The 12500-nt window shown below is 51.2% G+C and overlaps 1 protein-coding gene across 5 annotated transcripts in view; it reads left to right on the forward strand.

Moving 5' to 3' along the window:
• The window catches only part of LOC311308293 (furin-1-like), a 120449-nt gene that overhangs the window by 98772 nt on the left and 9177 nt on the right, over window positions 1-12500 (forward strand). For all 5 annotated transcript variants that reach the window (XR_014630428.1, XM_084437246.1, XM_084437247.1 and 2 more), the window contains exons 10-14: window positions 5231-5331; window positions 7045-7148; window positions 7638-7755; window positions 10248-10427; window positions 11856-11980. Coding sequence is in view for 4 of the 5 variants with exons in the window: in XM_084437246.1 (XP_084293372.1) it covers window positions 5231-5331; window positions 7045-7148; window positions 7638-7755; window positions 10248-10427; window positions 11856-11980 (628 nt within the window). In the remaining variant the exon portion in view is untranslated. The remainder of the gene's footprint in view (window positions 1-5230; window positions 5332-7044; window positions 7149-7637; window positions 7756-10247; window positions 10428-11855; window positions 11981-12500) is intronic.

Below are 12500 nucleotides of genomic sequence, written 5' to 3' on the forward strand. Positions count from 1 at the left end.
CATGTTTGGTATAGAACCGTGGTACATATCAGTCATGTTTGGTATAGAACCGTGGTACATATCAGTCATGTTTGGTATAGAACCGTGGTACATATCAGTCATGTTTGGTATAGAACCGTGGTACATATCAGTCATGTTTGGTTTAGAACCGTGGTACATATCAGTCATGTTTGGGATAGAACCGTGGTACATATCAGTCATGTTTGGGATAGAACCGTGGTACATATCAGTCATGTTTGGTATAGAACCGTGGTACATATCAGTCATGTTTGGTATAGAACCGTGGTACATATCAGTCATGTTTGGTATAGAACCGGGCCACCCAATCACCCAATCACCCAATCACCCAATCACCCAATCACCCAATCAGCAGCTGGTCACACGGCAGAATGTCTCACTGAGCGTCTGACCGAACATCTGGCCGTCTCCATGGTGATCTGGGCTGCTGCTGTGTGAATAGAAGAGGCTGTCCTGTAGGAGTCTTGTGCCCTGTGTGTGTGTGTGTGTGTGTGTGTGTGTGTGTGTGTGTGTGTGTGTGTGCGCGTGTGCGCGTGCGTGCGCGTGCGTGCGCGTGTGTCAGAGAATGTGTTTGTAAACTGCAGTCTTAGATCATACAGCTCCTGTTCTGAAAGCGGAGAAAGAGGATTTTACAGCATATCCTCCAGGGCGATTGTGCATGTTCTGAGTGTGTGTGTGTCTGTGCTGGTGTGTGTGTGTTGTTTGAGTGAGTGGGTGAGTGTACTGGTATGTGTGTGTCATTTGAGTGTGTGTGTGTGTGTTATTTGAGTGTGTGTGTTCAGGGAGATGGAGCCAGAGCATTTAGGCACAGTATCTATAGATAACTGGTCCCCATGGAGACATACAGTAGAACGTCTCTGGTTCCCCTCTGTGTTCTCCAGAGCCTGTCTATGTTCTGTGTGTTCTAAAGCTATGGGGAGCCAGTAGCTCGTCCCTCCTGCCATGGATTACCAGCCCGGTAGTTTAATGTTTGAGGAGCTCTGTGTCTGAGGGCCCGGGAGAGAGAGAGGGGTGAGAGAGAGAGAGAGAGAGAGAGAGAGAGAGAGAGAGAGAGAGAGAGAGGGGTGAGGATAGAGAGAGAGAGAGAGGGGTGAGGAGAGAGAGAGAGAGAGAGGGGTGAGGAGAGAGAGAGATGGGTGAGGAGAGAGAGAGACGGGTGAGGAGAGAGAGAGACGGGTGAGGAGAGAGAGAGAGAGAGAGGTGAGGAGAGAGAGACGGGTGAGGAGAGAGAGAAATGGGTGAGGAGAGAGAGAGAGACGGGTGAGGAGAGAGAGAGAGACGGGTGAGGAGAGAGAGAGAGAGAGAGGGGTGAGGAGAGAGAGAGATGGGTGAGGAGAGAGAGAAATGGGTGAGGAGAGAGAGAGAGACGGGTGAGGAGAGAGAGAGAGACGGGTGAGGAGAGAGAGAGATGGGTGAGGAGAGAGAGGGGTGAGGAGAGAGAGGGGTGAGGAGAGAGAGAGGGGTGAGGAGAGAGAGAGATGGGTGAGGAGAGAGAGAAATGGGTGAGGAGAGAGAGAGAGGGGTGAGGAGAGAGAGAGGTGAGGAGAGAGAGAGAGGGGTGAGGAGAGAGAGGGGTGAGGAGAGAGAGGGGTGAGGAGAGAGAGAGGGGTGAGGATAGAGAGAGGGGTGAGGAGAGAGAGAGGTGAGGAGAGAGAGAGGGGTGAGGAGAGAGAGAGGGGTGAGGAGAGAGATGGGTGATGTGAGAGGGAGAGGGGTGAGGAGAGAGAGAGAGGTGAGGAGAGAGAGAGGGGTGAGGAGAGAGAGAGGGGTGAGGAGAGAGAGAGGTGAGGAGAGAGAGGGGTGAGGAGAGAGAGAGAGGTGAGGAGAGAGAGAGAGGTGAGGAGAGAGAGGGGTGAGGAGAGAGAGAGGGGTGAGGAGAGAGATGGGTGAGGAGAGAGAGGTGAGGAGAGAGAGGTGAGGAGAGAGAGAGGGGTGAGGAGAGAGAGAGGGGTGAGGAGAGAGAGGGGTGAGGAGAGAGAGAGAGAGGTGAGGAGAGAGAGGTGAGGAGAGAGAGAGGGGTGAGGAGAGAGAGAGGGGTGAGGAGAGAGAGGGGTGAGGAGAGAGATGGGTGATGTGAGAGGGAGAGGGGTGAGGAGAGAGAGAGAGGTGAGGAGAGAGAGAGGGGTGAGGAGAGAGAGGGGTGAGGAGAGAGATGGGTGAGGAGAGAGATGGGTGAGGAGAGAGATGGGTGAGGAGAGAGAGAGGGGTGAGGAGAGGGAGAGGTGAGGAGAGAGATGGGTGATGTGAGAGGGAGAGGGGTGAGGAGAGAGAGAGAGGGGTGAGGAGAGAGAGAGTGATGCTGAGGAGAGCGGCAGAGGTGAGGAGAGAGGGGTGATGAGAGAGGGAGAGGGGTGAGAAGAGAGAGAGAGGGGAAGAGAGAGAGAGGTGAGGAGAGAGAGAGAGATGAGGAGAGAGAGGGGTGAGGAGAGAGATGGGTGAGGAGAGAGAGATGGGTGAGGAGAGAGAGGGGGGAAGAGAGAGAGGGGGGAAGAGAGAGAGAGGTGAGGAGAGAGAGAGAGATGAGGAGAGAGAGGGGTGAGGAGAGAGATGGGTGAGGAGAGAGAGATGGGTGAGGAGAGAGAGGGGTGAGGAGAGAGAGAGAGGTGAGGAGAGAGAGGGGTGAGGAGAGAGAGGGGTGAGGAGAGAGGGGTGAGGAGAGAGAGGGGTGAGGAGAGAGAGAGGGGTGAGGAGAGAGAGATGGGTGAGGAGAGAGAGGGGTGAGGAGAGAGAGGGGTGAGGAGAGAGAGGGGTGAGGAGAGAGAGAGGGGTGAGGAGAGAGATGGGTGAGGAGAGAGAGGGGTGAGGAGAGAGAGAGTGATGAGGAGAGAGAGAGTGATGCTGAGGAGAGAGGCAGAGGTGAGGAGAGAGGGGTGATGAGAGAGAGAGGTGAGGAGAGAGAGAGAGGTGAGGAGAGAGAGAGGGGTGAGGAGAGAGAGAGGGGTGAGGAGAGAGATGGGTGATGTGAGAGGGAGAGGGGTGAGGAGAGAGAGAGTGAAGCTGAGGAGAGAGGCAGAGGTGAGGAAAGAGAGGGGTGAGGGGGTGTCTGGGTGAGGAGGTGTGTTTGACTGCACCTCTCTCTACTCCTCCTCTCCTCACCTACCTGCCCCGCAGTGAGCTCTCACACAAGAGACAGCTCTCCCCCCACTCTCTCTCTCTCCTTCTCTCACTCCCTCCTTCTGTCCCTCCTCTCTTTCTTCCTCTCCTTACTTTTTCGTGCTGCTCTCATAGGTCTGTTTAAATTAAGTAAGTTGCTGAAATGTGAGCTGCTGAAATCGAATTTCCCTGTCTGTCGCTTTTCCACAGACCTGTCACACACACACACATGCACACACATGCACACACGCACACGCACACACACACACACACACACACACACACACTCCCTCTCTCTCGCTTTCTCTCTCTCTCTCCCCATCTCTCTCTCTCCCTCCCTCCCTCCCTCCCTCTCTCTCACAGACACACACACACACACACACACACACACACCGTCTCTGACATGTGACTGACCCTCAGCTCAGAGCTGCAGCCTCTTAATGGGTCTGTCCCTCTTCATGCCTGGGGAGGTGATAGGAGGTGGGGGTGAGAGGAGGAGGAGGAGGATCATGAGAGGGAGAGAGGAGGAAGAGGAGTGATGAGAGAAGGAGAGAGGAGGAGGGGGAGATGTGGCTGGGTACGGGCAGGAGAGAGGGAGCGAGAGAGAGAGGGCTAGGGACTAGGGACTCCCCTGGTCTCAGCAGAGGAGAATAATAGAGTATTGATGAGCCTCTCTCTCGTTCTAGCTGCTGTCCAGTAGAAGCCTGCAGGCACAGAGAGGCAGAGCTCCTCTCCTTGCCTCTACTCAGCTCATTCATCCTGCTGATTGCTCCATTACAGGTTGAACTGTCTGACTGCTTAAGGTCCCCCACTCCAACAATCCCGTTCCACCAGGAGATTGAAGAACCGTGCATTCACCGTTCTTCAAGAACGCTCTCTCCTCTCAGACTACCTTCATTAAACAATGTTCTGAGACCTCCTCTCAGACTACCTTCATTAAACAATGTTCTGAGACCTGCTCTCAGACTACCTTCATTAAACAATGTTCTGAGACCTGCTCTCAGACTACCTTCATTAAACAATGTTCTGAGACCTGCTCTCAGACTACCTTCATTAAACAATGTTCTGAGACCTGCTCTCAGACTACCTTCATTAAACAATGTTTGTCTTCATTCAAGGTCCTCTCAGACCTCCCCTCAGATTACTGTTCTTCCATGAACATTCTGAGACCTCCTCTCAGACTAAGTCTGCATTATAGGAGGTGCAGCTGCTTGCATCTTGAGCTGCCCAGTGATGAGACCGTGTGTGATGAGACCGTGTGTGATGAGACCGTGTGTGATGAGACCGTGTGTGATGAGACCGTGTGGGAAGTACAGCACATCAAGAGCTACAGAGTTCTGGGGCTCATTAGAATGTTCTGTCTTTTTGGGGTTTGGGGTAACCCTAAACTTTTTACAACACTTTCATGCAAATCTACACCACTTCAGTTACTTTTAATTAATCATTTTCAAATAGTTGGTCTACTTGGTGTGTTTGACCCGGGTGGGGTTTGAAGCAGAGCTGAACTAAGCCAACCTGGAAACAAGGAAGGAAAGTCCGCACACAGCTGCTGCTCCTCTGGGATATTTAATGTGCTTCTGTAGGTCCAAGGTTTCCACCTGGGTCAGGTCTTCCTCAGGTGACGTGTTGACTGACCCGTCACTACTTATGCAATCTCAAACAGGTCACATGACAATAGGCTCAAGTGCCACCTGGTGCAGATTAGCTACATGGGGGGATGGGGATGTTATTTATTGTATCTTATCTATAATGTGGGGATGTTATTTATTTATTGTATTTATGTAGCTAATTTGCACCAGGTGGCACTTGAACCTATTGTCATGTGACCTGTTTGAGATTTGTGTGTGCTTAAGTAGTCACGGTTCAGACAACACTTCACCTGAGGAAGACCTGATCCAGGTCCAAACGTTGTACTGTACCTAAAGTAGCACATTAAATATCCCAGTGGAGCAGCAGCTGTGTGCGGACTTTCCTTCCTTGTTTCAAGGTCGGCTTACTTCATTGGTTTTTCAGTCCAGCACCAGCGCCCATGGATGTGCGTCACTTTCCCTCCTGAACCGTGTTAAGCAGAGCTCCCTGTCTGATAGACTGACCCTGTCCCTCTTCCTCTTCCTGTCAGGTGACCACGGACCTGAAGCAGAAGTGCACCGACTCCCACACCGGCACGTCTGCCTCCGCCCCACTGGCTGCTGGGATCATCGCCCTGGCACTGGAGGCCAAGTGAGTGACCTGTCACCCCTCACCTCTGACCTCTTCCCCATCACCGCCCTAACAGCCAGCTGGTCTGCACCACCATACATGGTTGAGGCTCACCCTGCTGGTCCAGTCCTGTCTGGTAGAGTTCAGCAGAGTGTCACACAGCGATGCTGCTGGTCTGGCCTGGCGAGCTAAAGAGCTACGTCCCTGTCCATTAAACCTCCCTGACCTCCATCTGACCTCCCTGAAGAGATGACCTTCACCTGACCTCCCTAAAGAGATGACCTCCATCTGACCTCCCTGAAGAGATGACCTCCATCTGACCTCCCTGAAGAGATGACCTTCATCTGACCTCCCTAAAGAGATGACCTTCATCTGACCTCCCTAAAGAGATGACCTTCATCTGACCTCCCTGAAGAGATGACCTTCATCTGACCTCCCTGAAGAGATGACCTTCCCTTGACCTCCCTAAAGAGATGACCTTCATCTGACCTCCCTAAAGAGATGACCTTCAGCTGACCTCCCTAAAGAGATGACCTTCATCTGACCTCCCTGAAGAGATGACCTTCATCTGACCTCCCTAAAGAGATGACCTTCATCTGACCTCCCTAAAGAGATGACCTTCATATGACCTCCCTAAAGAGATGACCTCCATCTGACCTCCCTAAAGAGATGACCTTCATCTGACCTCCCTAAAGAGATGACCTCTACCTGACCTCCCTAAAGAGATGACCTTCATCTGACCTCCCTGAAGAGATGACCTCTACCTGACCTCCCTAAAGAGATGACCTTCATCTGACCTCCCTAAAGAGATGACCTTCATCTGACCTCCCTAAAGAGATGACCTTCATATGACCTCCCTAAAGAGATGACCTCCATCTGACCTCCCTAAAGAGATGACCTTCATCTGACCTCCCTAAAGAGATGACCTCTACCTGACCTCCCTAAAGAGATGACCTTCGTCTGACCTCCCTAAAGAGATGACCTTCATCTGACCTCCCTGAAGAGATGACCTTCATCTGACCTCCCTAAAGAGATGACCTCTACCTGACCTCCCTAAAGAGATGACCTCTACCTGACCTCCCTAAAGAGATGACCTCTACCTGACCTCCCTAAAGAGATGACCTCTACCTGACCTCCCTAAAGAGATGACCTTCATCTGACCTCCCTGAAGAGATGACCTTCATCTGACCTCCCTGAAGAGATGTAGGACAGGGATGAGCAGGTGGGAAACAGGCTGCTGGCTGTCTGGGCCACAGTAGCACACACCAGCACAGGATGGCACTGGACTGGTGCGTTACTGCTGGGTTAACTGGTGACCTGCTGGCTGCGTGTGCGTGTGCGTGTGTGTGTGTGTGTTATGCACCTGTGTGTTGCATAAACAGTGATCCGTCTAGGTCATATCTGTTATATCTGTTCCCTCCCCCATTTACACACACAACCACACACACACACACACACACACACACACACACACACACACATTTGTTTCCCACACATTGCTGATGTCATGACAGCCTATTGAAAACATGTAGCGTGTCCTGCCTCTGTTGTGCTGTCTGGCGCTGTGTGTGATCAGGCAGCAGGATGTCTTTTGAGCGCGTGATGTTTGCAGCTAAGGCCTTTGAATAACAATTACAGAAGGGCTGTCGCTGTTTGAAAAAAGGGCTTGGCGTTCCGTGACCACATCCACCAAGGTTGTTGTTGATAACGTTGTTGTTGTTGTTGTTGCTGCAGCCCCAACCTGTCGTGGCGGGACATGCAGCACCTGGTTGTGAGGACCTCCCACCCCGCCCACCTCCTCACTAACGATTGGAGGACCAACGGAGTCGGCCGCAAAGGTACCGCTCAGCAAGGTTGTCTGGACGCCTCTGGTTGTCTGGACGCCTCTGGTTGTCTGGACGCCTCTGGTTGGCTGGACGCCGCTGGCCTCTGGTTGGCTGGACGCCGCTGGCCTCCTCATGCTCCGACCAGCTGCGCTGATTGTAATCACCATAGAGACTGATTTTAATTGGATGTACTTGTGTATGATAGCCAGGCCCTCCATCTGTACATCCGGCCTCTGACCTGGCAGCACGCACACACTCGTCTAATACTGAGCCTCCTTATTGGGTTTCCAACTGGGATCTCCATGACGTTGCCTTCAGCAGTCTGATATCGATCTCTCTACCTCTACCTCTCTTTCTCTCTCTCCCTCCCTTTCTCCCTTTCTCCCTCTTCCTCTCTCCCTTTCTCTCCCTCTCTCCATCTCTCTCTCTCCCTCCCTTCCTCCCTCCCTCTCTCTCTCCCTCTCTCTCTCTCTCTCTCTCTCTCTCTCTCTCTCACCCCAGTGAGTCATTCCTATGGCTATGGTCTTCTGGATGCCAGCGCCATGGTGGACCTGGCCAAGACCTGGACTAGCGTGGGCCCCCAGAGGAAGTGTGTGCTGTCTATGGTGTCAGAGCCCAGGTTAGCATACACACACACACACACACACACACATAACGGCACATCATGTCTTTATTTTTAGTACGCCACTCAGGGTCTACTTATGCTGTTGAGTTTGATTGTTCCCAGTCCCTTATCTCGCCAAGCTTTTGACGTCTGGATTTTATAGAAAATGTAAATGATACTTGATTGTGCTGTTTTATACCAATGTATCAGTCAATTTACTACATTATATTACATTACAGTCATTTAGCAGACGCTTTTATCCAAAGCAACTTAAAATAATTGCATTTAACATAGGTACTGTAGTCAGTGTACTACTACTTGCCAGAACTACAGTAACAAGTGCATCTCCTTTCTAAACAAGTGACTAAGAGCATAATCTAGTGCTAAAACCAAAGTGCAAAAGAAGCATAATATAAATACAATAAGTGCTTAAGAGGGAGGATCGTTTTAGTACTTCTTGAAGAGGTGAGTTTTCAGCCTGCCGCGAAAAATGAGCAGCGACTCTGCTGTCCTGACGTCAGTGGCAGTTCATTCCACCACTGTGGGGTCAGGACAGAGAAGAGCCATGACCGTGGGGTCAGGACAGAGAAGAGCCGTGACCGTGTCGATCGACCGCAGGGGCCCCGGAGTGACGAGGCAACCAGTCGCCCCGCGATAGCAGAGCGTAGTGGTCAGGAGGGGGTGTAAGGTTTGACCATGGCCTGGAGGTAGGAGGGAGCTGTTCCTTTCATTTCCCTGTAGGCTAGTACCAGAGTTTTAAACTGGATGCGAGCTGCTCCAGGACACCAGGCGAGCAGCAGCTTTGTGGACAAGCTCCAGGGCTTTAATGGCTGACTAAACAGAAAGGCCCACTATTAAAGGAATGACACTTGGGGCAGAGAAATAAAGCAAAGAAGGGCGATGTGGTTTTGAGAGCGCTAAGCTAACTTTATTGTGACACAGCAAACATCAAACAAAGACATAATGCAAGACAAAATGTGAGTGCAAAACCAGATTAAATAATAGCAAACCATCAACATTTAGGACATGTACAAAAACAGGCACACTGTGTCATTGGCTATTCAGTCTATATACTGTAGGTGCACTGCCATTGGCTGTTCAGTCTGTGCAGTCTTGCAGTATGAGGTGGTCTTCTGAGTGAGGGAGAATGTGAGGGAGGAATATCACCTAGATGAATCCCTCCTCACTCCTCCATCCCTCCATCCTGCTGGCACACCCTTCCTCCATCCCTCCATCCTGCTGGCACACCCTTCCACCATCCCTCCATCCTGCTGGCACACCCTTCTCTCTCCTCCATCCTGCTGGTACACCCTTCTCTCTCCTCCATCCTGCTGGCACACCCTTCTCTGTCCTCCATCCTGCTGGTACACCCTTCCTCCATCCCTCCATCCTGCTGGCACACCCTTCCTCCATCCCTCCATCCTGCTGGTACACCCTTCTCTCTCCTCCATCCCTCCATCCTGCTGGTACACCCTTCTCTCTCCTCCATCCCTCCATCCTGCTGGTACACCCTTCTCTCTCCTCCATCCCTCCATCCTGCTGGTACACCCTTCTCTCTCCTCCATCCCTCCATCCTGCTGGTACACCCTTCTCTCTCCTCCATCCTGCTGGTACACCCTTCTCTCTCCTCCATCCTGCTGGTACACCCTTCTCTCTCCTCCATCCCTCCATCCTGCTGGTACACCCTTCTCTCTCCTCCATCCCTCCATCCTGCTGGTACACCCTTCTCTCTCCTCTATCCCTCCATCCTGCTGGTACACCCTTCTCTCTCCTCCATCCCTCCATCCTGCTGGTACACCCTTCTCTCTCCTCCATCCTGCTGGTACACCCTTCTCTCTCCTCCATCCTGCTGGTACACCCTTCTCTCTCCTCCATCCTGCTGGTACACCCTTCTCTCTCCTCCATCCTGCTGGTACACCCTTCTCTCTCCTCCATCCTGCTGGTACACCCTTCTCTCTCCTCCATCCTGCTGGTACACCCTTCTCTCTCCTCCATCCCCTTGTGCACCTTTCTCCCTCCTCCAGACCAGCTCTCAGTGCTCAGCAGTGTGGTGAACTTTGATTCTCCCTCTGTTCACAAGTCAGCTACAATGCTCTGCCTCACTCTGTGTGTGTGTGTGTGTGTGTGTGTGTGTGTGTGTGTGTGTGTGTGTGTGTGTGTGTGTGTGTGTGTGTGTGTGTGTGTGTGTGTGTGTGTGTGTGATCTAAGGGGATTTGGGGGGGTAGAGCGAACCTGGTACTCTGCTACTGTGGAGGACACTGGTGCTGCAGGATCCAGACTGCTAATCCTTCTGACGGCTACAAACCTGCACACTCAGTCACACGCACACACTATAACACAAACACACACACGCACATGTGCCCGCATGCACACACACTTCCAAACGTGCTGATGACAAATGATGAGATACACACTTACTGATGAACACAACACACTTGACTCCAAACCTGTCAACCATGTCTACTGTGTGACTACATGCAAACCCACCGTATCATACATGTTCCCAGGGACATCGGTAGCAACCTGGTGATCACCAAGAGCGTGGATGCCTGCCTGGGTACAGCCAATCACATGACAGCGCTGGAGCACGTCCAGGCTCAGCTGACCCTGTCCTACAACCGCCGAGGAAACCTGGCCATCCATCTGACCAGCCCTATGGGGACGCGCTCCACACTGCTGGCCCCCAGGTACGCAATGATTATATTCAGAAGGGTTAGGCTAGACTCCTAACATACAGTACCAGGACTGAATGGGAGAGGAGAGAGGGATGGACACGCACACACACGCACGCACACACACACACACACACACACATAAAACTATCAAAGCTGATCTACTAACTGAGTGCACTCGGGACTGTGTCTCTTTAATGTGCCAGATAAGCACCGTGTTAATTAGTGCGTGTTAGCCCTTGTTAAACCTGTGTTCAAGCCCTGGCGTTTCTACGTGAGTGGGCAAAATAATGTGAGGAAAAAATGCAAATAGCTGCTGAATGGAGCACGTCTTGTGCGTGTTCCCAGGGCTGAGAGCAGGAACGGTACAGAGAGAAGGTAGTAAGCACACGCATTCACAACGAGGACTGCTCGCATCATAGCGAGAAGGAGATGTCAACAATATCATACTGTATGCAGAGGAGCGGTATTTTTCAACCATTTAAATATTTATGAAATGTCAAAATGTCAAACAAAAATAATTTCAACTTACGCCTATCCAGCAGTGCCATTTTAGAGCTTTTGGAGGAAATACCAGATGATTTAGAGCCAGTCACAAGAAGAAGCTACGAAATACCAGCGGTGCCCAAACATCTCACACACTCATTGATTTCATGCATTTCCTTGTTTCTGGGTCGTTCTAGCATCCCCTACCTTTCAGTGAGAGGGAGAGAGATGCAGCTTTCCTGTCAAAAACTCCCAGTAGTGACTGACTGACTGACTATTCACCTCCGTCAGCTTCCTCATCCCTCGGCCATGTGCCAAGCAAGGGAGCACTGTCAATACCTTCGGATAGGTCAGGGCCAGGGAATTGTCCATATCTCTTATTTTTCTGATTAAGCTACTCTGTGAATGACAACGAATGAAAACAAATGTCTGAGAAGTAATTTAGCAAGTTATTGACTTATGTTACTAGCGGGAACGATCGCAGTCATCTCACAGTTTTGTCGAGTTTTAAATTGATAATCAAAGCTACCATTATGTATGTTAGATTCCATATTGCAGAAACGTTTGTGAGGATGCCTTTTCAATTTGAAAGCTGTCTTAGTTCATGGCAACACAAAGCCGTCTGTAGGCTTCAAGTGGAAATCCATTTAAAACAGTTAAACCCCTCATTTAAATATGGTTGTTTGCAGCTGATGTCTTTTCTGCCGTTACTTTGTTGATCACCAGCAGCAATAAATAAATTAACATCCATCTGCTGGGATGAACTATTAGCACTCTGTATTTAGAATCTATTTAATAAATCAAGCCCATAATGCACAAATGTTAGTGTTCTCACACACACACACACACACACGTGCGCGCGCACACACACACATTCACTTGAGTTTGTGTATACTTGAAGCACATGGACACCACCACACACACATATTTTTCTTCTTCTATCTACCTCCTACTTAGGCCTCACGACTACTCCTCAGAGGGCTTTGACGACTGGGCCTTCATGAGCACCCACTCCTGGGACGAGGCCCCCAAGGGCCAGTGGACTCTGGAGATCGAGAACGTGGCAGGAGCCAGCGACTACGGTACAACAGCCTCCTTCACTAGTCAATGCCTGGTTGGAAATATCTGTAATATCCTGTATTTATTGGTGTGTGTGTGTGTGTGTGTGTGTGTGTGTGTGTGTGTGTGTGTGTGTGCGCGTGTGTGTGTGTGTGTGTGTGTGTGTGTGTGTGTGCGCGCGCGCAGGCGGTGAGGCCAAGCAGTATTTTGCACTGAGCTGAAATATCAGGACTGTGACTCAGCTTCCCCTTTTGTCCTGCTTGTATATGGGCTGTCTGGCTAGGTGTGTTCATCTCTATTCTGGCCTGCGCCCCCCCCCCCCCCCCCTCCTCCTCTCCAAACACCCACAGCTCTAAATCAGCCTCATTAAAACAGAGATAGTAAATCAGACGGGTACTGCAGCCCGGCCCGGGAGGACGCACCAGAAAGACTGCAGCTAACTCATTCAGACGCTGCTGGCCTACCAGCCAGTCACAAACGCTTTCTTTCACGGCCGCAAAAATGGAAACAGACACACCGAACGACTCCTCTCTCAGCTCAGTG

The sequence above is a fragment of the Borostomias antarcticus genome (assembly GCF_949987555.1).
Source record: "Borostomias antarcticus genome assembly, chromosome: 4".
Lineage (NCBI taxonomy): Eukaryota > Metazoa > Chordata > Actinopteri > Stomiiformes > Stomiidae > Borostomias > Borostomias antarcticus.